At 45.9% G+C, this 27,525-nt stretch overlaps 1 protein-coding gene across 1 annotated transcript; it reads left to right on the top strand.

The window, feature by feature from the left end:
• Nucleotides 1-4,645: 4,645 nt before the first annotated feature.
• Nucleotides 4,646-10,003, top strand: WNT8A (Wnt family member 8A). Its single transcript, XM_049787361.1, has 6 exons — nucleotides 4,646-4,713; nucleotides 4,800-4,833; nucleotides 5,069-5,204; nucleotides 7,376-7,501; nucleotides 8,909-9,051; nucleotides 9,485-10,003. Exons 1-6 carry the CDS (start codon nucleotides 4,646-4,648, stop codon nucleotides 10,001-10,003), a joined length of 1,026 nt encoding a protein of 341 aa, XP_049643318.1.
• The last annotated feature ends 17,522 nt before the right edge of the window (nucleotides 10,004-27,525 follow it).

Raw genomic sequence — 27,525 nt, 5'->3', positions numbered from 1 at the left:
GGCCAGAGCGATAGCTCAGTGGTATGGCATTTGCCTTGCAGGCGGCTGACCCAGGACGGACTTCGGTTCGATCCTCAGTGTCCCATATGATCCCCCAAGCAAGGAGTGATTTCTGAGCACATGGCCAGGAGTAACCCCTGAGCATCATTGGGTGTGGCCCAAAAACCAAAAATAAACAAACAAACAAATAAATAAAACCAGGGGCCGGAGATATAGCATGGAGGTAAGATGTTTGCCTTTCATGCAGAAGTACAGTGGTTTGAGTCCCGGCATCCCATATGGTCCCCTGTGCCTGCCGGGAGCGATTTCTGAGCATAGAGCCAGGAGTAACCCCTGGGCGCTGCTGGGTGTGACCCAAAAACCAAAAATAAATAAATAAATAAATAAATAAATAAAACCAGCAAATGCTAATAAAGATGTGTCTCCACACCAAAGCTGGTGCCATACCTGTACCTTCCTGTCCACACTTGCTATTCTGTTTCATACAGGCACCCACTCTGTCTCCACTGTCCTTTCCATTCTGCTCTTCTATTCCAGAGTTTCACTTCTGGATAGGGAGAAAGCAAGAGCTAGTTCATAGTTTTAAAATGGTGGGTCTTTGGGGATGCACAGAGGGTAGGGCATTTGCCTTGCATGTAGCTGACCACTGGGTCTTCAACACCCAATATGGTTCCTCTATCTGCTTATTGTGATCCCTGAGTGTAGAGCCAGGAGAAAGCCCTGAGCACCACCAGGTGTAGCCCTCCCCCCCTAGAAAAAAATAAATAAATTACAACAACAAAGAGATAATGAGGCTGGGGCTGCAAAGAACTCTGTGGGTTGAGCATGTTCCCGGCATGCAGAAGGTCCTGGTTCTATCCTTGGCACTGCATGATCTCCCAAGCACCAAGTTGGAAATATCTCCAAATTATGACTAGGAGTGACTCAAAATTCAAGAAAGAAAAATTAATTAGTGGCTGGGGCTATGGCTCAAGTGATCCTCAGCACATTAATAAACTTATACCCACTAAAACTAAAAAGCAATTAGCTGACAGAGCTGGAATTCAGGAGCTGGAAGCACAGGTTGGCAGCAATGACTTGTAGAGTCATGGGGAGAGTCTGTCTTTGGCTCTTCTCTCCCTTCAGGGACCTCTCAGTCGACCATGAAGGAGACTTTAGTCAATGGAGTACAAGGATGTTGAGCAGGAGAACTCAGGGACTGGGAGAAGGCACAGCAGTTCTCCAAGGATCCTCTTACAGGTTCGTCCTAAAGAGTTTAGGATACAATGTGATGCCTGTGTTTAATTGGGAAGCAAGGCTTCACCACTAGAATCAATGAGGTCCCAGGTCTTTTTGTTTGCATTTTTTTTTTTTGGTGCTGGGTATTCAACCCAGAATATCACATATGCAAAGTGCAAACTCTTTTCTGGTCTCAGTAAATATTAAGTTAGAATTAAAATATGGGGCCAAGAGATAGTACAGCGGTAAGGCATCTGCCTTGCATGCAGTCAGCCCAGGACGAATCTGGTTTTGATTCCCGGCATCCCATATGGTCCCCTGAACCTGCCAGGAGCAAAATCTGAGCTCAGAGCCAGGAGTAACCCCTAAGCGTGGCCAGGTGTGGCACAAAAACCAAAAAAAATAAAATAAAATAAAATAAATTAGAATTAAAATATCTGAGAGCTGGGAAATTCTTCAGAGAGATTTTTCAGGACAATTTACTGTACAATATTTCATAATTTTGTACACTGTCTTAATAAGAAAAAGACTGCTTTCTACTTGAGTTATTGTTTGACTAAAGCAAAATAACGTAAGTAATGTGAAGTGTTAAAATATAGCATAAGCTATTTATAATAGCCAGAATCTGGGAACAACCCACATTGTTTCATAGAATACTATGCAACCATTAGAAAAAAATGAAGTCATAAAATTTGCTTATACTGGGGCCGGCACGGTGGCGCTAGAGGTAAGGTGTCTGTCTGTCTTGCCAGCGCTAGCCTAGGACGGACCTCGGTTCAATCCCCCCTCGGTTCAATCCCCCCCCCCCCCCGGCATCCCATATGGTTCCCCAAGCCAGGAGCAACTTCTGAGCACATAGTCAGGAGTAACCCCTGAGTGTCACCGGGTGTGGCCCGAAAACAAAAAAACAAAAAACAAAAAAAATTTTGCTTATACATGGATAGAGATGAAGAGTATTAGGCTGGGCCAGAGTGGTAGCACAGCAGTAGGGTGTTTGCCTTGCATGCCACTGACATGCATGCAGGACGGATGCAGGTTTGATTTCCGATATCCCATATGGTCCCTCAAGCCAGGAGTGATTTCTGAGCACAGAGCCTGGAGTAACCTCTGAGTGTCGCCAGTGTGCCCCCCCACCCCCCAAAAAAAGAGTGAAATCAGTCTAAGGAAGAAGGGAAGATATAGAATATCAACACTAATTTGTGGTCATTAAAAGAAAAACACTAGAGTATGATAATAATAGACAATAGAAAGGAAGGCCAGGAGGACTGGTCCAAGTTAGGAAGCTTGCCACAAATGGGGAGGGAGTGCAGTTAGGACACAAAAAGGGCCATTATGACAATGATAGCTATAAATAATCACTCTGGACAAGAACTGGATGCTAGGAAGGATGTAAAGTGGCATCTGAGATACCATTTTAGTAACAGTATTACAAGCTACAGTGCCATACTATTATGGAAAAAAGAGGGAGAGAAAGAAGAAAAGTGGAGCTGACGTGGGGTAGGGGAGAGGTAAACTGGGGACATTGGTTGTGGGAAATATGCACTGTTGAAGGGAAGGGTGTTGGGACATTGTATAACTGAAACTCAACCATCAACAACTTTTAACTCTCACAGTGATTAATACAGCATATCAGCATATAAAGATACAAAAACATGTCATTCTAATTAGAATGTAATCAAGCTGTTTCTTTTTTTTTTTTTTTTTTGGTTTTTGGTTTTTGGGCCACACCCGGTGGTGCTCAGAGATTACTCCTGGCTGTCTGCTCAGAAATCGCTCCTGGCAGGCACGGGGGACCATATGGGACACCGGGATTCGAACCAACCACCTTTGGTCCTGGATCGGCTGCTTGTAAGGCAAACGCCGCTGTGCTATCTCTCCGGGCCCAAGCTGTTTCATTTTTTGTTATCCATCATTATGTTTAGGAAATTGTATAAACATAGATCACCTATTTGAATGAAATACACAAATTTCGAGTAAAGTTTTGTAGTTACAAACATACAAAACCAAAAAATACCAGGAGGCCGGAGCGATGACAGCACAGCAGTAGGACATTTGCCTTGCATGGGGCCAATGCCTGAAGGACTTCCGTTCGATTCCCGGCATCCCATATGGTCCACCTGCTAGAAGCAATTTCTGAGCACAGAGTCAGAAGTAACCTCTGAGCTCCGACAGGTGTGACCCAAACCCCACAGTCACAAAAAACACACACGCAAAGACAACCCCAATTCAGTGTTTGCTCCACCTTTGTGGTATCTGAGTCAGGTCCTGGGAGCAGGTAAGGAATGTGCCCAAGACAGTCACTGGCTAAAGAGTGGAGACTTCCGGTTGGTACAGAGGAGACACCTCTGCCTCCTCCAGTCCTAGGACAGAGCTACACTGGACCTGGGAAGCTACATCTGCTTCCCCCCAGCCCCCTACCCCACCAAATGGAGCCTCCAGGCCCAGAAGGGATTCAAGATTATTCATTCACTCATTTGTTCAAACATTCAATCATCTTCTTAAGCACTAATATAATACACAGTAAATATAACAAATTGATGACAAAGGAAGAGATAGATAGGCTTGTAAGGAAGTGGGGTTGGGAAAAGAACCTGGTTTTAGTCCAGGTTCTAAATTTTAAAATTTACAGCAGTTAACTAATTAGAGCTCTAAGTTCAGATGCTAAAGAACAAGTAATTGTGTCCTGTTTTTGATCTTTGACTTTCTAGGCCTCCCCAACAGTGCAGGGTTGGGGTTACACCAGTACAGGAGAGGGCCATTCAAACACATGACAGATGTGTGTTCTAGCTTTCTCCTACTCAAGACAGATATGGAAACAAAGCACATTTACTAGAAATTACTCTGGTGGGATGTGGTAGACAGAGGTGATATTATAGAGATGCCCAGTGAGGTAACCCCATGGCTTTAAGGAGGTGGGAACATGTGTCCTGGGGTCTACTAGGGTCAAATCAGTCAAGGGAGCTGCTAATCTCTAAAACTAGTAACATCTTAGGGAGAAGGGCAGGAGAGAGGGACTACTTGTCAGGTGTGAATACCAGGACTCCCAGAGACTGTCTCTGTAGCATAGAGATGCTCCCTGGGGCAGAAGAGACTCAGGTCTGGCTTGTCAGCTAGAAAACCTCCTGGGCAGAGAAGACTTCTGGCTCATCCCTAGGGGAGGGAAGGGGCGTGGAGGAGCAGGTGGGTGGGTGGGGAAGGGGCGGGACTCTCCACCAAGACTTTGGGCTGAGATTTTCCTCCTGGCCCCCCATTGGGGCAGTGGCTCCTGCAGTCTTGCCACTGAGGGACAAATAAGAGGAGCTGATTTCCCACCTCCTGGGTCATTGAAAATTCCTCCACATAAATACTGAGCTGCACCTTGTCCTCTCCCCACTTCTCTGCACTTGGCCCTGGCCTGGAGCCAGTTTTCTCCAAACCTGGCAGGGCTATGGGGGGCTTGTTTCTGTTCAGGATGACCGTGGTCTTATGCTCTGCCACCCTCAGTGTCTCTGCTTGGTAAGTTCTTTTTTCCTCTCCCCCCAGCAACAAGTACCCCCCTGAGCTCCTTGTTCACCATTGCTTCTCTTTTTTCTTTTCTGTAGGTCAGTGAACAATTTCCTGCTAACAGGTCCCAAGGTAGGCTGGGCTCTGGCTCCTGTCCTGACCCATCAGTCACCCAAAGAAATTCTTTGGGAGGGAAGGAAAAGAGGGGAGGGGAGACCATGCGGGAAGTAGATTCTCACCTGATGCACCCAGAAAGGGCCCTCAGTGGGAAGGATCCAACGTGGGAACCATCCCCTTCCCTCCCCACACCCCAGCTCCCCAGGCAGGCTGACTCTCCTGGCCCTGCCCGATGTGTTCCCTTTGCCAGGCCTATCTGACCTACACAACCAGCGTGGCCCTGGGTGCCCAGAATGGCATTGAGGAGTGCAAGTTCCAGTTTGCTTGGGAACGTTGGAACTGTCCGGAGACAGCACTGCAGCTCTCGACACACAGACTGAGGAGTGGTGAGCGCAGTTGGAGCCTGTGTGCAAGAGTGATTGGGAGGAGCTTAGAGTCCCTGTCCTTGGACCAGAGACAGCACAGGGGGAGAAGCGCTTGCTTTGCATGCCACACTGATCCAGGTTCCATCCCCAGCACTCCATGGTGCCTGAGTACTGCTGGGTGCAGCCCCCAGTGTGTGTGTGTGTGTGTGTGTGTGTGTGTGTGTGTGTGTGTGTGTGTGTGTGTAGCATATATGTGCTCAGTGAAATGACAAAGTTCTCAATAACCTGCTGACATGCCTCTTACTGCTATGTGACCTTCAGTGAGAGGGACCCTCCCTTTCTGAATGCCAGTTTTGTCTTTTGGGTAAATGTGGAGCTCTCCGGAAGTAAGGGTGAAATGTTGTGCTCTCCAAAGCAATCTTCGAGCAAATACGATGAATGAATTTTTTTACTCTCCTTTTCCTCCGCATGTAATTTTATTATTGTTCCCTCTTCACACCTTCTTGTTGCTGTTGTTGCGACCGATGACTTGCCACACACTTAGTTGTGGTGCTCACTCACTCTTTGGTCACAGTGATTGCCAGTCACATCAGTAGGCTCACTGAAGGGACAGGGATGAAACTCATGTACACCCCAGCAGGACTGGCGCTGTACTTCCCAACTCCTTTTAATTTTTGGATCACACCCAGCGGTGCCCAGAGCTTATTCCTCACTCTGCACTGAGGGATCACTCCTGGCAGGCTTGAGGGACCATATCAGAGACCATGCAGAGATTGAATCCAGGTTGGCCATGTGCAAGGCAAACCCTATCTTCTGTACTGTCATTCTGGCTCCAATAATTTAGTTTCTTTTTGTTTGTTTTAATGGGCACCTATTTGAGTGTTTGTCCATACATGCACTGGCTTACCTGGAATAAAGATGTGGGGAACTCTGTGAGTGCAGCCTCTGAGGGAAAGAGGTTCCTGTCTGTCCAGCTGTCATAGGATTCCAACCACAGGAGCACTTCAAGATCAGATGAAGCTCTTGTATGTGAGCTCAGGTGGAGCTTATGTGTATGCTCACACACAGGTCCCTATGCAATGCAACTTTTCTGTGTGCAGAACTTTGCCTAAACTTTATTTCTATAGAAATGGTAAGAGTTGCAGGGGCCAGAGCAATAGCACAGGAGGTAGTGTGTTTGCCTTGAATGTTTGTCCAGGCAAACCTGGGTTCAATCTCTGGCATCCCATATAGTAACAAGAGCTTGCAAAGGGTAATTTCTGAGCCAGGAGTAACCCCTGAGAGCCACTGGGTGTCCCCTTCCCATAAAAAAAAATAGAGTTGCCTGAGAAAAGTTGGGTGGGAAAGAGTCAAGAAAATTAGGTAGGAGGCCAGAGAGATAGCATGGTAGTAGGGTGTTTGCCTTGCAAGCAGCTGATCCAGGATGAACCCAGGTTCGATTCCTGGCATCTCATGTGGTCCCCATGCCTGCCAGCAGCGATTTCTGAACGAAGCACCAGGAGTAACCTCTGGGTGCCACTGGGTGGGGTCCAAAAAAAAATTAGGGAGGAAGCCAGGGTGATAGTACAGCTGGTAAGGTTCTTGCTTTGCATGTGCTTTGCATGTGACCAACTCTGGTTCAATTCCACATATAGTCCCCCTGAGCATTACTAGGAGAAATCCCTGAGCACAGAGCCAGGATTAAGCCCTGAGCACTGATAGGTGTGACCCAAAGAAGCAGAAAATTGGGGAAAATAAAAAACCTCTTCAATGGGCCAGATAAAATGGAGGATGTGAGCTAGAGAAGGGGTTTTCATGACCACTACAGATATTTTTTTTTTTTGACATTACTAAGGTATTTATCCACTACAGATATTACAGGGCTCCAGCTACTAGTAGTAAAGAAGGAAGGGGTGTGCTTATTGCTAAGCCAGTCCCAAAGAACCAAAGCTTGCAGCTAAAGGACAAAGACACAGGCTGGACATCAGGAAACCCAGGTCCTCACCCCAACAGCATAGTGGTGAGGAGAGTGCCCTTGGTCTCATTATTCTTTTTCACCCAACTTTGAAGTGTGGGGCTCATTCCTGCTGGATGAAAGGTGCTGGAAAGAGACACTTTTCTCTCCAGTAGAAGAGCATCCTGTTAACCCTAACAGGGATCTCTGCTTTTGGCCATCAGAGACCTGGTGTCTAGCCCATTCATTTTCTCCTAAGCCACCAGGGAGACGTCCTTTCTTCATGCTATCAGTTCTGCCGGAGTTATGTACACCATCACCAAGAACTGTAGTCTGGGCGACTTCGACAGCTGTGGCTGTGATGAGTCAAAAAAAGGCAAGACAGGTAAGTGGGGCTCTCTGGTGGGCGATGGAAGACAGAGCAGCTCCAGAGCACAAGCTGACATCTTCCAGGAAAAAGCGTGCGGACAGGGGTTCTTTCCAATTACTCTTCACTAACAGTAGCTGGTGGCAATCCTGAGACTTAGACTCTCCTGAAAGCTGAGGTAGGGCCCACCCATGGCTCCAGAAAGTGACAAACAGCAGCAAGTCTATATTGGGGTAGTGGGGATGCAGGGGTTGACACACCCAGCTACATCAGGGATTACTCCTGATGGTTCTCAAGGAATCATATGTGGTGCTGGGGGTGGGAACTGGGTCTTAAATGCAAAGCAAGTGCCCTATCCATTCTGGCCCCCCGCTGGGAATTCTTTTTGTTTGTTTGTTTTTGTTTCGTTTTTGGTTTTTGGGTCACACCTGCAGTGCTCAGGGGTTACTCCTGGGTCTATGCTCAGAAACTGCTCCTGGCAGGCTCAGGGGACTATATGGGATGCCAGGATTCGAACCACTGTCCTTCTGCATGCAAGGCAAACACCTTACCTCCATGCTATCTCTCTGACCCCTGCTGGGAATTCTTAAGCTAAAAAGGTATCTAGGAATGAGGAGGCCAAGGAGTGTTTAAGGTTAATTTTTCTATTTCAAGCTTATCCATAATCGAGTTTCATGACTAGATTCTGACTCATATTTTTGGATTTGTTTTGGTGGAGTCACACTCACTGACACTCAGGGGTTATGCCTGGCTCTGTGCTCTGGAATTACTTCCAAGGGATTATATAGGATGCCGGGGATTGAACCCTGCTTGGCCTCACGCAAGGCAAATGCCCTACGTGCCTTACTATCATTCTGGCCTCCACTTACACAAATTTTCACAGGTGAGAATGTTGGCTGCATCAGGAGTTTTATGAATTAACAGAACAGGATTCCACTGGTTCTACATATGGGCCATCCAGGCCTCCTTCCTGCTGTTGCAGAGATGAAGGATCTTGAGCAGAGGTGCAAAAAGAACAAGTGGCTTGGGAAACAGGACCCCTTCTTCTCTCAGCACCTTTGTTTCTCTTTTCCTGGCTCACATTTAATTTTAGGGTCCCATACTCCCAAGTCTGGGCCTCTCTCTTGGCCTTTTTATTTTTATTTTTTTGGTTTTGGGCCACACCTGGTGATGCTCAGGGGTTACTCCTGGCTGTCTGCTCAGAAATAGCTCCTGGCAGGCACGGGGGACCATATGGGACACCGGGATTCAAACCAACCACCTTTGGTTCTGGATCGGCTGCTTGCAAGGCAAACACCGCTGTGCTATTTCTCCGGGACCTCTCTTGGCCTCTTGAGGGTGCTTTGTCACATCAGTCAGAATGAATAGGACTCTGGGCCTTAACAGGAACCACAGACAAACACCGATTTTCCTCCTTATATCTAGGGGGCCATGGCTGGATCTGGGGAGGCTGCAGCGACAACGTGGAATTTGGGGAGAGGATCTCCAAGCTGTTTGTGGACAGCCTGGAAAAGGGGAGGGATGCCCGCGCCCTAATGAACCTTCACAACAACAGGGCAGGCCGGCTGGTGAGTAAAGGGGGTGCGCATAGGCAATCAGGTTGAAATTATGCAGCCCTTTCACAGCTGTGAAGGCTGTTCTGCCCCCTACCCCCTCTCCATTCCTGGTGCAGGAGGGAGACAGTCCCATTCACTGCTTGGCAGAGACAGTGAAAACCTTACACATATGAGTCCCCAAGTGAGTTTGAACCCCAGTATCATGTATGCACACACATGCATGCATACACACATACACACACAGAGCCACCAATACTGAGACTTTTAATAACTTGAACAGTAATGGAAAAGATCTGAGGTGAGGCCCAAGATAAATCCTTAAAGATCTTTTACAAAAGCTTCCCCAGCAATTCTAGTATCTCCTAAAATGTAGGAAGCAATTCCACTTTGTTGCTCACCTCTGGTCTCCTCCACCCTCTTCTTTTCTCACCTCCCTCTCTTGAAGGCAGTGAGAGCCACCATGCAAAAGACTTGCAAGTGCCACGGCATCTCTGGGAGCTGCAGTGTCCAGACATGCTGGCTCCAGCTGGCTGACTTCCGGGAGATGGGAGACTATCTAAAGACCAAGTACGACCATGCACTGAAAATTGAGATAGACAAGCAATGGCTAAAGGCTGGTAACAGCGCTGAGGGCCACTGGGCACCCACTGAGACCTTCCTTCCAAGTGCGGAAGCCGAACTGGTCTTTTTAGAGGACTCCCCAGATTACTGCACGCGCAATTCCAGCTTGGGTATTCTTGGCACAGAGGGCCGCGAGTGTCAGCAGAGCAGCCACCAGGTCTCCCAGCGTGGACGGGGCAGCTGTGGGCGCCTATGCACTGAGTGTGGCCTAAAGGTGGAAGAGAGGAGGGCAGAGGCCATCAGCAGCTGTAACTGCAAATTCCAGTGGTGCTGCACAGTCAAGTGTGAGCAATGTCGGCATGTGGTGAACAGATACTCCTGCACTCGCCCACGCAGGGGTTGATACACACACACGCACACACACACACACACACACACACACACACACACACACACACCCCACATCTCACCCCTTCTCACTGCACAGGGCAGAGCCCCGGAGCCCCTCATGAAGAGTCCCTCTCTCCAGCATGAGACCGTAAGTGGAAGACACGTCCTCTCTCGAATATCAACTTCAAATGTTCAGAAAACACTTGGAAAATCAAGGACCATCAAGGACCAGTCTGTCAATCTCTTGATCTCAGCTGGAGATGGGGACATGGAGATCCCCAGGGGAGATGACAGATTCCCCATGGAGCTGAAGGTGAAAGGAACCTGAGAATCCTGATGTGGGTGGAGCCCACTTGCCTCTTCCTTGCAAGTTACTCCCTGGTCTTCATGCCTTTGCTGTATGTACTGAGTTTGCTGTGGTTGGATTTGGGGTTCCATGAAGAGTGGACCTCGATGTACTTGTAGGATTTTGGGGAGAGTTGGGCCACATCTGGCTGTGCTCAGGGGTTACTCCTGATTCTGCACTCAGAAAATTGCTCTTGGTAGGCTTAGGGGACCATAAGGGATGCTGGAGATTGAACCTGGGTTGGTCCTGATTCAGCTGCATGCAAGGCAGTTATTGCTCGAGCCCCTACTTGAAGGTTTTGATCACGTGCAACTCAAATGTGTTGCCAAGAATCAGAGATAATGAGAGCAAAAACTGAAAGTATCTGTCCCCATGCCTGATTTCCTTCCTCAGACTAGCTCCAATTTCCTGTAATAAAGATCACCAACCTGCTTATTGGGAGGTTTACAGGGTGTTGAATTTTCTTTTTTCTTTCTTCTTTCTTTCTTTCTTCTTTCTTTCTTTCTTTCTTTCTTTCTTTCTTTCTTTCTTTCTTTCTTTCTTTCTTTCTTTCTTTCTTTCTTTCTTTCTGTCTTTCTTTCTTCTTTCTTTCTTTCCTTCTTTCTTTCTTTCTTTCTTTCTTTCTTTCTTTCTTCTTTCTTTCTTTCCTTCTTTCTTTCTTTCTTTCTTCTTTCTTTCTTTCTTCTTTCTTTTTTCTTTCTTTCTTCTTTCCTTTCTTCTTTCTTTCTTTCTTTTTATTTTTCTTTTACTTTTTTCTTCTTTACTTTCTTTCTTCCTTTTCTTTATTTTTTCTTTCTTTTTCTTTCCTCTTTCTTCTTTCTTTCCTCTTTCTTTTCTCTATTTTCTTTCTTTCTTTTTTCCTTTCTTTTTTTTTTTTTTGGAGGGTCACACCCCGGCAGCGCTCCGGGCTTTCTCCTGGCTTTGCACTCAGAAATCGTTCCTGGCAAGCATGGGGGACCATATGGGATGCCGGGATTCAAACCACTGTCTGTCCTGTGGCAGTGGCATGCAAGGCAAACTCCCTACTGCTGTGCTATCTTTCCGGCCCCTCTTCTTTCCTTCCTCCCTTCCATTGTACTTTCCTTCCTTCCTTCCTTCCTTCCTTCCTTCCTTCCTTCCTTCCTTCCTTCCTTCCTTTCTCCTTCCTCCTTCCCTTCCTTCCTTCCTTCCTTCCTTCCTTCCTTCCTTCCTTCCTTCCTTTCTTTTTGGGGCTCTAGGGTCACACACTAGAACCTGCTAAACTCTGAACTCAGGGATTATTCTTGGCAAGATTTGGGGAACCCTATATAATGCTGAGGGTTAAACCTAGATTGGCAATGTGCAAAGCAAGCACCTTCCCCTCTACATCTCTCTGGCCCAGGTATATTGCATTTTTTGAACTAATAATGCACTTTTTAAACATTTTCTTCATCATGGGCCAGCGAGATAAGATAGTACAGCAAGGGCCGGGTGGTGGCGCTGGAGGTAAGGTGCCTGCCTTGCCTGCGCTAGCCTAGGACGGACCGCGGATCGATCCCCCGGTGTCCCATATGGTCCCCCAAGAAGCCAGGAGCAACTTCTGAGTGCATAGCCAGGAGTAACCCCTGAGCGGCACAGGGTGTGGCCCAAAAACCAAAAAAAAAAAAAAAAAAAGATAGTACAGCAAGCAATAAGGCACTTGCCTTGCATGTGACTGATCCTGGTTTGATCTCCAGAACTACATATGGTCTTTAAGCACCACCAGGATTGATCTCTAAACACAAGGCCAGGAGGAAGACCTTTGGACCACCAGGGGTGACCACCCCTGAAAAAAAGTTTGCCCCACCAAAACCAGAGGAAACCAGAAATCAACACCACCTGAGGTTTTTCTAGTTCATCAACCCTCTTGAAAACAAGGAAAAGGAAAGTGTTGAACAACTTTTTCAGAGAAAGCCAGACCTCAGGTGGATTTCCCCCAAAGAGCTGTAAAACAACTCTGGCTTGTTGTTTTTCCCAGATTGGGAACTGAACTTCTTGTGGCAATAAATGTTTTAGGTGAAAAAATGTAATGTGTATGTGGTTTGTGTGTTGAGTGAGAGTGTGTGTAGCTTATTTGTTCCTTTGAAACACACCAAGAAAAGGCCAGGGAAACATTTTTATCTCTCTCTGCTTTATATAAAGTTAAAGAACAAGCTAGAAATGCAGAAGCCTCTTGATATCAGTTTTAACAGATAAAATTAAAGCCCTAGCACAACGAAGGCTTTTTTTCACTGGGTGCTATTTTAATGCAATTGGTACGTAACCTGGGGGAAAAGGGAGGAAGCCCTTTGAACTTGAACCATATTCAAAGTGTATTTGCTCTCTTAACTTGGGCCTCCCAGGGTGCCTGGACAGCAGAGGCAAGGGCCCCAGGGCAGTGACTAGAAAAGTTGTGGATTCTGCTGTCTTCATTTACACTTCTACATCCTTGGGTAATCTAGGGGAGTTCTGGGTTCTCATGAGGAGCTCCAGGGCTCAGTCTCTGTTTTCCCAAATCTCTATTTCATTGGTGGGCATAGTGGTGTAGTGTCTCTCCCTTCTCTAAGGTCGCACACACACACACACACACACACACACACACACACGCACACGCGCGCACGCAGGGAGGAGATATCTTAGATAATCAAAATAACCAGGTAAAATGGCTGATGGTCTCGCAGGGGTCTCAAACTCGCGACCCATGGGCGGCAAACGGCCTTCCGTACAACATTTTTTTTTTTTTGGTTTTTCGGGCCACACCCATTTGATGCTTGGGGTTACTCCTGCTAAGTGCTCAGAAATTGCCCCTGGCTTGGGGGTACCATATGGGACGCCGGGAGATCGAACCGTGGTCCTTCCTTGGCTAGCGCTTGCAAGGCAGACACCTTACCTCTAGCGCCACCTCGCCGGCCCCTCTGTACAACATTTTGTGGCCCTGCCCTAGAGGAATCTTTTTTTGTTTCGTTTTGTTTTAGTTGTTTGGGTCATACCCCCCAATGTTCAAGGCTTACTACTGACTTTGCACTCAAGGATCACCCCGACTTTGCCTCCTGCGGCCCCCAGGTAAATTGAGTTTGAGACCCCTGGGGGTTCTGTTAGAAAACAATGTAAGTGCTCATCAGCACTTGATTACAATTCCATTTCATGATCTTGCAATGGAATATGAAAGTATATTTGATAACAATTCTTATTAAGATGAAAAATATATAACTATAGCATAGTCCAGATAAACCTAATTTTGTGTCTAAAAATAAGCAAACAATTCAAAAGCAAAATAGGGATGGGCCTGAGCATAGTGGTAGGGTATTTGCTTGCACAGACCCAGGTTTGATCCCCAGCATTTTATATAGTCCCCTGAATCTGTCGAGTAATTTCTGAGCACAAAGCCAGGAGTAACCACTGAGCGCCTCTGAGAGTGACCCAAAACACCCCCCCTCCAAACAGAGGGCAGGAAAGAAAGTACAGCAGGTAAGGTGTTTGCCTTGCACTCAGCCAACCAGGTGTCAGATCTCAGCTAACCTAATCTGATCTCCTGAAATGCTCTAGGAGTGATCCTTGAGTACAGAGCCAGAAGTAAATCCTGAGCATTGCCAGGTGTGTCCCAAACCCTGCCTTCATGCCCCCCTTCGAAAAAAAAAAATTGCAAAGAAGAAACAAGTAAGCAGAAAAGGGGAAAAAAAAAAAAAAAAAAAAAAACCCTGAGGCTCAGAGATGAGGTAGAGAAACACAAACAATGATCTGAACTTAAAGTTAAACCCCCAATCAACATAGATGCCAAAGGACAGGCCTGTCATGAAACCTGACTTGAACTACTGCATTAGGGAAATGAACAAACTTAATGTTCTCCCTTCATTCCTAACTGAAATTCTGAGATCCCAGAGAAGGACTGGTGGTGTGGCTGGGTGATCAAGGACATACTGTGCATGTATGAGGGCCTAAGCTCAGCCCTGATACTTAAAACAGGAAAATACAGTTACCTGATGCTGATGACATCACCAAATTATCTGGAGAATTTTTCAAAGTAAAACCATGCCTGGGGGGGCCGAAGAGATAGCAAGAAGGTAAGGCGTTTGCCTTGCATTCAGAAGGATGGTGGTTCAAATCCCGGCATCCCATATGGTCCCCCAAGCCTGCCAGGAGCAATTTCTGAGCATAGAGCCAGGAGTAACCCCTGAAAGCTACTGGGTGTGACCCAAAAACCAAAAACAACAACAACAACAACAACAAAAACATGCCTGGGACCTATTCAAAGGGCCATTCAGAGAACACCTTAAATTTCCTGTGGGATTTTTTCAGGTTTTCATTCATAGTACCCAGAACAGAAGGGAATACCATGAAATAGTTACCTATCCCCACCCCCCACCCCCAAACCACCTAGTCCTGCTCTGGCAGGCTGTTTTTTTCTAGCCACATTCATCTCTGCCCGGGGGCAATCAATCACATCCACCATCTTCTCCAGAAACCAAAGGGATTTGGCTTTCTTGACATCCATCACCTTCCTGACAGGGATTAATGACAAGGCACTACAGTGTCTTTCAGATGCATCGGGTGATTTTGCACAACCTTAATGAGCTGGCCATCTCGAAGGTGACAGGACAGTATGACCTCTGTGTTCCCCAGACTGGCCACAATCAGATGGAAAATCCTGAAAACCTGCTGGAGAAGAAATCCACTAGAGGAGGGGCTCTAATCTCCTACCAACCACTGCATATTTCTGTGCTCAGACTCATCACAGAATAGGAGACTTTGCTCATCTTAGACATATGGTTGCTAGTCCCCTACAAAAATTTCTCCTTCTTCACCTCCTCTTTACTCCTCTTTACTCTCACATTGGCAACAGATAGAATGAGGAACTCCCAAGAAAACCCTGAGACCTAGGCCTGTTCCTCATGGTTCATCCTTCCTCCTCCCAGGGCTGCCAGTGAGTTTGTCTGCAAACTCAGAATGGGAAGGAAGGTGCCTAAGTGTCAGGTGTGAGATGTATGTTCTTCCTCCCACCCACCAATAGTCCAATGACAGTGTCACCCACTTTCCAGTCTTCCCATTGGGGAAAATATGGCTTGGAGAGATTAAACATTCCCACTTCAATAAAGTACAGAGAGGGGCCAGTGAGGTGGCGCTAGAGGTAATGTGTCTGCCTTGCAAGCGCTAGCCAAGGAAGGACCCTGGTTCAATCCCCCGGCATCCTATATGGTCCCCCCAAGCCAGGGGCGATTTCTGAGCGCATAGCCAGGAGTAACCCCTGAGCGTCAAACGGGTGTGGCCCAAAAACCAAAAAATAAAAAATAATAAAGTACAGAGAAAGTGTGAATTCAAGTTTGCTCCTCTCCAAACCCCACTTTCTAGAGTTGGAGCAATAGAACAGCAAGTAGGACTCTTGCATTGTGAGCTGCTGACCCAGGTTTGATCCCCCAATACTCCAGATGGTTCTCCAAGGTCCATCAAGGAATAATTCCCGAACACAGAACCAGGAGTAAACCTGGAGTACCACAAAATGTGGCCTCAAATCCTTCCCCAAAAGGCAAAAAAAGACCAATGCCCCTTTCTAACACACCACTTACACTCTGGGATCCTGATGCTCCCGAGGGACATGGGGGATGTGTGGATTAAGATGACAGGTTTGTATTCCCTCGATGTCTACAAGGGTGTTTGGGGCTCTAAGGAAAGACTCCTCCCCCCAGTGACATTCTTAAGGGGTTGACAGCTTTGTGGACCGAGGGTCATTCATATGCAGGGCAAGGTTTGTTCCTCTCTACAGCGGGGAGGAGAGGCCTATTTCTCAGTCTTGCTCCAAGAGGAAGAAACCTACTTTTGACTTGCAAAGGCCTCCTTAGAATGATAAAGCAGCTAGCCGGCCCCTGCTGGGTTGGTGGGGGGATCCCCCACCTCTCTAGGGGTCACTCAAAGAAAAGTTCTACCTGTTAGGGTCCGTTCCTACGAGAGGTCAAAGTTTCAAAGGAAAGGGCTAAGCCAGGATGTTTATCTTAGAGAACAGAGGAAAGAAAAACAAGAGCCAGAGAAAGAATAAGGTATTTCTAGTTTAGGCCACTAGCTTCTCTAAATCATGATCCGAGGAGCCAAAGAGACTTTTGCCTTGCATGTGGCCAACCTGGGTTCGATACTCAGCATCCCATTTGGTCTCCTTGAACCCATCAGGAGTGATCCCTGAGTGCAGAGCCAGGAGTAATCCTTGAGCTCAGTGTAGACCCATCTCCCCCCCAAGAAAGACTCTTGATCACAGAACACAGCCCAGATCAAGATGTTCAGGTTAGAAAAAGGAAAATGACTGCAAGGACTAAGCAAAGGCTTTAGCCTCTGGGAGACATTAAAGACCTTTGGGCAGGGCTGCAGTTCAGAGCTCCTGATCCTGCTGCCTTCCCTACCACAGGAGGAAGGCTGAGCACAGAGATGAGGATCCAGGCCAGTTTCAATGAGGGGGATTGCTCAAGAGTTTCATTCAGGATAATTTGGTACCTGAAGAGTTAGCTCTGGCAAGATTATATTTGTACAAGGAAAGGAAAAAGGGAGGGGGATAGGTATCCAAAAGAAACAAAAAAAGCCCACTCAATGGAAGAGGCCCCAGAGTGGGTAAGGAATGGAGGACTGTGGGGAGGACATATATGGAATGATAGTATAACAGGTGCCTAATTTAGCTCCCAGAACCCTCTGTCTTTCAGGAACTAGGCAGAATGATGATGAGACTTGGTTCCTTGTCCTTTCCAGAGCTTCTTTCTTTTTTATTTTTTTTATTTTTATTTTTTTTCTTTTAAATATTTTTATTTAAGTAACATGATCATAGTTGGGCTACAGTCACAAACAGAACACCCCCCTTCACCAGTGTAACATTTCCCACTCCCCCCTTCCCATCCCCTGCCTGTATTTGAGACAGGCATTCTATTACAGTTATTTGTTTTTAAGTTCAGTAAATTGTATTTTTTTTTCCTTAAAGGATAAGAGCAAAAAAATATAGTAAAGATGTGATAGTGGCAATCGCTGTTGTTTCATAGGTCCAGAAAAATATGGGGAAACGGAAAAAAATCCTTGGTCTAATTACAAAAAGGCCTCACCCCAGAAGTTTATTGGCATAAGACCGACTCTGGGTTCCAGGCATACCAGTTTCAGGAGCTTCTTACAGTCTGTAAAATCTCCAAATCAGTCTTTGTTCACCTATGTAACAAGAGATAGAGTCCTATACTTTTGCTTTTTTGGGGGGTTGGGTGGGTCCAGGCTGACAGTGCTTAGGGCTTACCTCTGGCTCTGAGCTCAGGGATCACACCTGGAGGTGCTCAGGGAATTATATATGGGATTTTAGAGATCAAACCAGGGTCTGCTGTGTGCAATGTAACACCCTACCCACTGTACTAACTCCCCAGCCCTGATTTCAGACCCTTATAAGGGATTTCTTGGGGCTGAAGATTTGTCTTGCATGCCCCTGGCAGGCATGGGAGATCATATGGGATGCTGGGATTTGAACCACCGTCCCTCTGCATGCAAGGGACACATGCAAACGCTTTATCTCTATGCTATCTCTTTGGCCCCCGCCAGAAGCGATTTTTGAGCAAAGAGCCAGGAGTAAACCCTGAACGCTGCTGGGTGTGACCCAAAAACCAAAACCAAAACCAAAAAAAAAAAAAAAAAGAAAAGAAAAGAAAAGAAAAAAGAGAGATCTCCTAATCAAAGGAAGGAAAAAGCAGAGTTTCTTTCATTCATTCATTCATTCATTCATTCATTTTTGCAGTGCTGGGGATTTAACTCATGATCTTTTTTTTTTTTTTTTTTTTTTTTTTTTTGTGGTTTTTGGGTCACACCCGGCAGTGCTCAGGGGTTATTCCTGGCTCCAGGCTCAGAAATTGCTCCTGGCAGGCACGGGAGGACCATATATGGGACGCCGGGATTCGAACCGATGACCTCCTGCATGAGAGGCAAACGCCTTACCTCCATGCTATCTCTCCGGCCCTTAACTCATGATCTTACATATATGCAAACAAGTGCTCTACAGCTAATGTCTCTGACTCAACACAAAGTTTTGTTTTGAGGTTTTATTTTTGTTTTTGTTTTTGGGCCACACCCGGTGACACTCAGGGGTTATTCCTGGCTATGCACTCAGAAATTGCCCCTGCTTTGGGGGACCATATGAAACGCCGGAGGATCGAACTGCAGTTCCTCCTCGGTTACTGTATGCAAGGCAAACGCCCTACCGCTTGCACCATGCTTCCAGTCCCTATTGTTTTGAGTTTTAAGGGGGAATATTGAACCACACACCCAGTGATGCTCAAAGCTTACACCTGGCTCTGTGTTCAGGGATCCCTCCTGGTGGTGCTCAGGGGACCATATGTGGTAACAGGAATTGAACTCAGGTTTACTGCATGCAAGGCAAGAACTGCTGTACTATCTTTCAAACCTAAGTACAATATATATTTTAGTTTAGTTTAGTTTATTGGTTTTGAACCACACTTGGCAGAGCTCAGGAATTACTCCTGATAGTGCTTGTGGGAGGCATATGGAATGCTGGGATCAAACTCAGGTCAGCCACATACAAGGTTGGCAGCCTCCCACCTCAGTCAAAGAGGCTTCTTCCCTGCTCCCTCAGCTGGGCCTTAATCACCAAGACCTTCCGGTCTTGGGGTCTGCAGCAGAGACCCTCAGAATCTGCCTCCTCCTCCTCTCATCTCCCTGGGAAGTACTTACCTTCTCTAAAATACAAGTTTGGGACAGGAGAAATAGCACAGCAGGTCAGATGCTAACCTTGCACACAGCTGGCACAGCATATGCTCTCTAAGCCAAGAGTGATCTCCTCACACAGATCCAGGAGAAAGCTCTCAGCACTACTGAGTGTGACCTCTTACCAAAAATAGGAATGTTGTCTGTTCAACCCCTGTGGAAAATGGTATGGTAAACTTAGAATTGAATTGCTATGGGGCCCAAGTGTAGCACAATGGGTAGGGCATTTGCCTTGCATGTGGCAGACCTGGGTTTGATTCCCAGTATCCCATATGGTCCCCTGAGCCTGCCAGAAGTAACACAGCCAGAAGTAACCCCTGAGCACCGCTGGTTGTGGCATAAAAACAAAAACAAAAAAATTTAACTACCATATGACCCAGAAATTTCACTTTTGGCCTCAAGACTTAAAAATATTCATTCAAAAGGATGCATGTACACTATTATTCATTGCTGCACTTAATATAATAGCTAAGATATGGAACCAGCCTAGTTGTCCAACCACAAATTGAATAGGAACATTGATAATGGGAATCAAAACTGGTGGTGGAGATTGGTGTTGAAATATTATGTGACTAAAATTCAGTTATAATAACATTGAAAAAAAATTTTTTGTTTGTTTTTGGGTCACACTGGTAGCACTCAGGAGTTACTTCTGGTTCTACACTCAGAAATCACTCCTGGCAGGCACAGGGGACCATATGGGATGCTGGATTCAAACCACCGTCCTTCTGCATGCAAGGCAAATGCCCTACCACTGTGCTATCTCTGTGGCCCCTGAAATAAATTTTTTTCTTTATTTTTTGATTGTTGATTTGTCCACACCTGGCAATGTTGAGGTTACTCTAGGCTCTGGACTCAGGAATCACTCCTGGTGAGCTCAGGGGACCACATTGTATGCTGGGGATCAAACCAAGGTCAGTCATATGCACAAGACTGCTGTGCTATTTTGCTCTGGCCCAAAATCACACTTCTTTAATAAAATAAAAAGAATTAAATTTAAAAAAATTTATGGGGCCGAAGTGATAGCATAGCAGGTAGAGCATTTGACTTGCATGCGGCTGACCCAGGTTCAATCCCTGGATTCCTTTATCATCCCCCAAGCATGCCAGGAGCAATTTCTGAGCACAAAGCCAAGAGGTTAACTGCTGAGCACAACTGGATGTGGCCCCAAAACAAACAAATAACAAATAAATAAACAAAAGTCAAGCAGATATAGAAGTAGGTCATGAGGGGCTGGAGAGATAGCATGGAGGTAAGGTGTTTGCCTTGCATGCAGAAGGTCGGTGGTTTGAATCCCGGCATCCCATATAGTCCCTCGAGCCTGCCAGGAGCAATTTCTGAGCATAGAGCCAGGAGTAACCCCTGAGCACTGCAGAATGTGACCCAAAAAACAAAAAACAAACAAACAAAAAAAACAAACAATAAAAAGTAGGTCATGAAAAATCATCTTTGCTCCCTTTCCCCACCAAGCCACTGGACTTCTACTAACTTTTTTTTTTTTTTTTTTTTTTGGTTTTTGGTTTTTGGTTTTTGGGCCACACCCGGCGGTGCTCAGGGGTTACTCCTGGCTGTCTGCTCAGAAATAGCTCCTGGCAGGGCCCGGAGAGATAGCACAGCGGCTTTGCCTTGCAAGCAGCCGATCCAGGACCAAAGGTGGTTGGTTCAAATCCCAGTGTCCCATATGGTCCCCCGTGCCTGCCAGGAGCTATTTCTGAGCAGACAGCCAAGAGTAACCCCTGAGCACTGCCGGGTGTGACCCAAAAACAAACAAACAAACAAACAAACAAAAAAAGAAATAGCTCCTGGCAGGCACGGGAGACCATATGGGACACCAGGATTCGAACCAATTACCTTTGGTCTTGGATTGGCTGCTTGCAAGGCAAATGCCGTTGTGCTATCTCTCCGGGCCCTTCTTTTTCCAATTTTATACCCAGCTTCCTTAGCATCAGTTAGTTGATAGTTGCTCACATATGTTATTCCTGTGCAAGTTCTACTTCCCATAAAGATCATATGTTCAGGGGCTGGAGAGATAGCACAATGGTAGGGCATTTGCCTTGCACGAAGCAGACCCAGGACAGATGGTGGTTTGAATCCCAGCATCCCATATGGCCCCCTGAGTTAGCTAGGAGTGATTTCTGAGTGCAAAGCCAAGAGTAACCCCTGAGCAATGTCACTAGGAGTGACACAAAAACCAAAACAAAACAAAACAAAATCATGTTCATTGTAGCACTTTGTATAATAATCAAGATATGAAGCAACCTAAATGCCCAACTATGCATAAAAGAATCAGGAAGTATGGAATGCTATGGAATATTATAGAATATTGTGCAGCTCTAAGAAAGGATAAAATCAGGTAATTTGCCACAACATGAATGGGACCATAAGGTCTCATGCTGAATAAAGTCAGAGGAAAGGGGATAAATATAGAATGATCTCTCTCAGACATGGGACAAAAAGAAACACAGCAAGGTAGCAACAAAGAGCCAAAGGAAACAAAACAGAAAAATTAATCCTCAGATCTAGTCTGTGAAGTGGTGGCAGAGCTGGCTGATAAAGAAGGGCATTGGGAACCTTGGGAGTGGGAGGCAGGCACACTGGTGATGGGTGTGGTAATGGGATTATGTACAAAATTTTAAATTAAATTTTTGGGGGTTTGGGCTACACTTTGCTGTAGACAGGACTTTTTTTTGGGGGGTCACGCCCAGCAGTGCTCAGGGGTTACTCCTGGCTCTACGCTCAGAAACCGCTCTTGGCAGGCTCAGAGGACCATATGGGATGCTAGTATTGGAACCACTGTCCTGCATGCAAGGCAAATGCCTTACCTCCATGCTATCTCTCCAGCCCCAGGACTTAATTTTGGCTTCACATTCAGTGATCACTCTAAGTAGGGCTGGAGGGACCATATGCCAAGAATTGAACCTAGAGGGGTGGAAGCGGTGGCGCAAGCGGTAGGGTATTTGCCTTGCATGTGCTAAGCTAGGACAGACCACAGTTTGATCCCCTGGTATCCCATATGGTCCCTCAAGCCAGGAGCAATTTCTGAACACATAGTCAGGAGTAACCCCTGAGCATCACCAGATGTGGTCCCCAAAAACAAGCAAGAAAAAGAAAAAAAGAATTGAACCCAGGTCAGTCATTTGTAACACAAGAAACCTACCCACTGCACAATCTCTCTGACCCCAAGAAACTATCATTAACAGTATTATTGGGGCCAAAAATCTAGTACAGCAGGAAGGATGTTTGCCTTGAACATGACCAACTTGGGTTTGATCTCCAATATCCCGTGTAGTCTCACAGACAAAAACAAAGCAAACAACAAAGAAGCTTTTTTTAAGTACTGTAGATGATAAACTCTCAATCAAAAAAAAAAATAATTAAAAGGAAAAACACTGGGCCAGAGCAATAACACAGCAGTAGGGCGTTGGTCTTGCGAATGGCTGACTCAGGAAGAACTTCAGTCAATCCCTGTCATCTCAGAGGGTCCCCCAAGTCAGGAGCGATTTCTGAGGGTATAGTTAAGAGTGTCCTGGAGCATCACCTGGTGTGGCCTAAAAACAAAACAAACAAAACAAAACAAAACAAAAAAACACTTCTGTGAAATATCTCTGTTGTCCTACTGTGTCTCAGAGCCATACTGTCTCTCCTTAGAGTCTCTGTTCTCCTTGAAAGTCTGTGTTTCTACTCTGGACAAAAACTGGGTGCTGGGGCTAGAGGGATAGCACAGCAGGTAGGCATTTGCCTTGCATGTGGTATACCCAGGTTCCATCCCTGGCATCCCATGTGACCACCCGAGCCTGCCAGAAGTAATTTCTGAGTGCAGAGACAGGAGTAATACCTGAGCACCGCCAAGTGTAGCCCCAAAACAACAACAACAACAAAAAGAACTGGGTACTGAAATGAGATAAAGTGATAGGCATGATATACCTTCAGCAACAATATTGCAAACCAAAATGTCTAAGAGGAAGAAAGAGAGAGGCGGGGAGAGAGAGAGAGATGGAGGGAGAGAGTGAGATGGAGGGAGGGAGAGAGAGAGAGAGAGAGAGAGAGAGAGAGAGAGAGAGAGAGAGAGAGAGAGAGAAGAAAAAGGTCTGTCACAGAGGAAGACAGGGGGGGGGGAAGGTGGGGGCATTGATGGCAGGAAATGTGCACTGGTGAAGAGTGTTGTACACTGTATGATTGAAACTCAATCATAAACAACTTTGCAATTGAGAAGGAAAAAAAAAAAACAACTGCATTATGAACACCTTATAACCACAGTGTTTATATAAAGTAATTAATTACAAAATAAGAAATTGTGTATGTTTCCCTTGATAGACTGAGCCATTGCATTAATGTCTTCACAAGTGGCCTACAAATCTCCTTGGAGGTATTAGCATGTTAGGCCTCTTGGCACCTCTAGAAACTTTACACAACTCTGCATGGGGTAGGTGATTAGTGCTCTGCCAACATTAAACACCCCAAGGAAGTGTCAGTATGCAGGTCAGGGAATCAAAGGTTCTAAGGAGACCTTAGAAGTCTCTCACCTTGCAGCCAAGGAAAAGCAATTTGCCCAAGGTCATTTGCTACTTAAAAATCAAGTTGATGGGCAGGAGAAATCTTATAGCAGGCAGGGCCCTTGCCTTGCATGAGGCCGACTCTGGGCCCATCCTGCATCCCATATGGTTCCCTAAGTCCACCAGAAGTGATTTCTCCTGGAACAATTCTTTTTGTTTTTGTTTGTTTGTTTTTGGGTCACACCTGGTGGCGCTCAGGGGTTATTCCTGGCTCTGTGCTCAGAAATCGCTCCTGGCAGGCACAAGGGACCATATGGGATGCCGGGATTTGAACTACCGTTCGTTCTGGATCGGCTCCGTGCAAGGCAAACTCCCTAATGCTGTGCTATCTCTCTGGCCTCTCCTGGAACAACTCTTAAGCATTGTTGCCAGGTGTGCTTCCAAACAAAAGTCAGGTTGAGGGGACCAGAGAGATAGGGCAGGTGTCTAGGTGCTTGCCTTGCATGCAGACCCCCTAGTTTGATTCCAAGCACATGGAATTCCAGGTATGTGGTCCCCTTAGCAACCTCCAGGAGTGATTTCTGAGCACAGAGCCAGGAATAAGCACAGAGCACCACCACAAGTGACACAAAACAAATAAGTCAAAAGTCAAGTTGAGGATAGATGTCAGCTCTCTTAATTCCAAACTCATAAAATCCCTATATTCTCTGTTCTGGTGGCTCCAAGCCATTTTTGGATTAACCCACTAGTCAATGACTCAGAGAATTCACCACCCTGGTGAGGAAGGGCTGAGAACTGCTATATGAAAAAGGAGGAGGGGGAAAGAACAGAAAAGGGAGAAAGACAGAGAACAGTCTCTTCCCCTAACACTGCATCACTTTTCCTCCAGCAGAGGCTCAACTTCACCAATAAAATGGTGTAAGCCACAGAATCAATCACTTGCTGTCTTTATCACTTAATTTGCTATCTCTGGAGATCCAGTTTTCTCTCTACTGCTTCATGGTTTATGCCCATTGTCCTAAGCTTAAGTGTCACTGTGCTTCCTTTAATGCCAAAAGATGTTCTGATTTGATGATATATGTTTCCCTTATTCCCCTTATTTATTTTATTTTTTGTTTGTTTGTTTTTGTTTATGGGCCACACTCGGCGGCGCGCAGGGATTATTTCTGACTCTGCGCTCAAAAGTCACTCACTCCTGGCAGGTTCAGGGAACCATATGGGATGCCTGAGATTGAACCCAGGTTTATCCCGGGTCAGCAGCATGCAAGCAAAAGCCCTATCACTATGCTATTGCTCTGGCCCCTGTTCCCCTTAAGGCCCACTTCATCTATTCACTCACTTCTTACATATTAAATTTCTGACACCCTGTTCTGCTATAGACATTGTAGTAAGGCAAGGGGACAGAATTCATGCTGCAGGAAAGTTCTCTACCCTCAAAGGACTTACATCCTCCTGAAGGAAACCTGCTATGAACAAGTAAAAACTAATTATTATAGGTAGATATAAATAGAGTTCTTATAATAAGGTGGCAACAGCTTTAGCAAAAGTGGTTTAGAGGTTCTCTGTGAAATATATATGTACATATGTATATATCCTATATATGTATTGGGCCACACTCAGAAATACTAAGGCTCTATGTTCAAGGATAACTCCTGACGAGGCTCGCAGGAGGACCATTTGAGATGCCAGGAATCAAACCTAAATTGATTGCATGCAAGGCATACCCTAACCATTGTACTATCTCTCCAATCCCTGAAGGTGCTAATTCATCTAATAGTTAAAGGTTAAACAGGTTTCATTTATGAGTTGTGCAAAGGCATATTACAGAGAGAAGTATTCATAAGCAATACAGTCCAAAGCTGAAATGCATTTGGAAATTCCAAAGACTGATTCAAGTTTGACATGGCTAGAGTACAGTTGTCATGAGATGGAGAAGCTGGAGGCAGAAGTGGCAGGAGCCAGATTGTACAAGATTCAGGGGCCAACAAAAATATCTGAATGTTGTTCCAAGAAAATGTGAGGTCATTGAGACTGGAGCGATAATACAGAGGGTAAGGCGTTTCTCTTACCTGCAGCCAATCCATGTTCGATCCCAGGCAACACATATGGTCCCCTTAGCACCACCAGGAGCAGTCCCTGAGCAACACCAACAGTGACCCCCAAAACAAAAAACTACATTGGAGAAAGGCAAGCATAAAAGCCTGAAGATTAGAAAAATTATCATACAAACTGAGAGCACCTTGGACTAAGGTAGAGATTGAGAGGGAATGAAGGAAAGAAAAAAAGATAAACAGAGGCCAAAGAAATTGCATGGAGATTTGGCTTTTGCCTTGCATGCAGAAGGTCAGTGGTTCGAATCCCGGCATCCCATATGATCCCCCGAGCCTGCCAGGAGCGATTTCAGAGTGTAGAGCCAGGAGTAACCCCTGAGCATGGCTGGGTATGACTCAAAAACCAAAAAAAAAAAAAAAAAAAGATAAACAGCAGCTTCAAAAATAAAATTGGGGGGCCAGAGCAATAGCACAGCAGTAGGGTGTTTGTCTTGAAAGTGGCCGACTTGGGACAGACCTGGTTTCGATCCCTGGCATCCCATATGGTCCACCCAGCCTTCCAGGAGCAATTTCTGAGTGCAGAGCCAGGAGTAACTCCTGAGTACCACTGAGTGTGGCCCAAAAATCAAAAACCAAAATAAATAAAATAAAATCAGGGCCAGAGAAATAGTACAATGGGTAGAAGATTTGCCTTGTAAGTGGCTGACACAGATTTGATCTCCAGAATACCATATGACCCCTAAACCTACCAGGAGTAATTACTGAGTACAGAGCCAGAAACAAACTCTGGGCATAAGCAGGTGTAGCCCCAAGCCCCCCCCCCAAATAAAATAAAATAAAATCAGTAGAGATGAAGAAATAGTATACGGATCAAGGCACTTCCCCTGCATCCATTCGAGCCCAGTTCTACTCCCTGAGCACCCAAGAAGTGATTCCTGAGATCAGAACCAAGACAGTTGGGTGTGGTCAAAACAAGCAAACAAAACATAGAATCAATAAAGTTTGTTGATGGATTGAATATAGTGAGTAAGAAAAGAGGAAAGACAGAGTGACTCTTTCTTTTGCTTTTAGGTCACACCCGGCAGGACTCATGGGCTACTCCTGGCTCTGTGCTCAGAAATCGCTCCTGGCAGGCTCGGGGGACCATATGGGATGCCGGGATTCAAACCATCATCCATCCTGAATCAGCTGCATGCAAGGCAAATGTCCTACCACTGTGCTATCTCTCCAGCCCCTCTTTCTAGTTTTAATAACCGAGAAGAGCAATAGGCAAAATGAGAATGCAATAGTTTAGTACAAAAGGAGAAGAGATGGATCAAGAGCTCCATGTGAAAAGCACATTAAGTTTTTCTGAGACATTTTAAAGGTGGTAACAAACAGGTCTGGAAAAGTTGTCTAAACAGAGCAACTTTGAGAGGTAGATAAGAAACTCATGAGTAGAATTTCTGTACTTCTACAACTTCCAGTAGAGTTTCTAAAGTCTGGAGAGTAGATGAGGAAGGCAGGAAGGGAAGGAGAGTTAACTCTGATGTCCACAAAGGCCCAAGGGAACAATGACCAGGGGGACCTGTTTTTGTTGTTGTTGTTGCTTTTGTTGTTGTTGTTTTTGATACGGAGCCCACACAGGTACAGACTTCTTCTTTTTTTTTTTTTTGGTTTTTGGGCCACACCCAGCATTGCTCAGGGGTTACTCCTGGCTGTCTGCTCAGAAATAGCTCCTGGCAAGCACGGGGGACCATATGGGACACCGGGACTCGAACCAACCACCTTTGGTCCTGGATCGGCTGCTTGCAAGGCAAACACCGCTGTGCTATCTCTCCGGGCCCAGGTACAGACTTCTTGGGACAGGAGAAAGATAATTGACAGACTTTGCTGAGGGAGTTCCAGTAGTGTATTTATTCAGTGGAGCCTTCTGTAGGTCAGGATTCATATCAGGCACCAGAAAAGA

Source organism: Suncus etruscus, chromosome 14, assembly GCF_024139225.1.
Source record: "Suncus etruscus isolate mSunEtr1 chromosome 14, mSunEtr1.pri.cur, whole genome shotgun sequence".
NCBI classification, from domain to species: Eukaryota; Metazoa; Chordata; class Mammalia; order Eulipotyphla; family Soricidae; genus Suncus; species Suncus etruscus.
This window is presented reverse-complemented; position numbering and strand designations above follow the sequence as displayed.

Excerpts from the sequence above, each read along its gene's own strand:
- WNT8A (XM_049787361.1), top strand. The coding sequence starts at position 4,646 with ATGGGGGGCTTGTTTCTGTTCAGGATGACCGTGGTCTTATGCTCTGCC. Across the intron at positions 4,714-4,799 it reads ACCCTCAGTGTCTCTGCTTG|GTCAGTGAACAATTTCCTGC; the intron begins GTAAGTTCTTTT and ends TCTTTTCTGTAG. Across the intron at positions 5,205-7,375 it reads GACACACAGACTGAGGAGTG|CCACCAGGGAGACGTCCTTT; the intron begins GTGAGCGCAGTT and ends TTTTCTCCTAAG.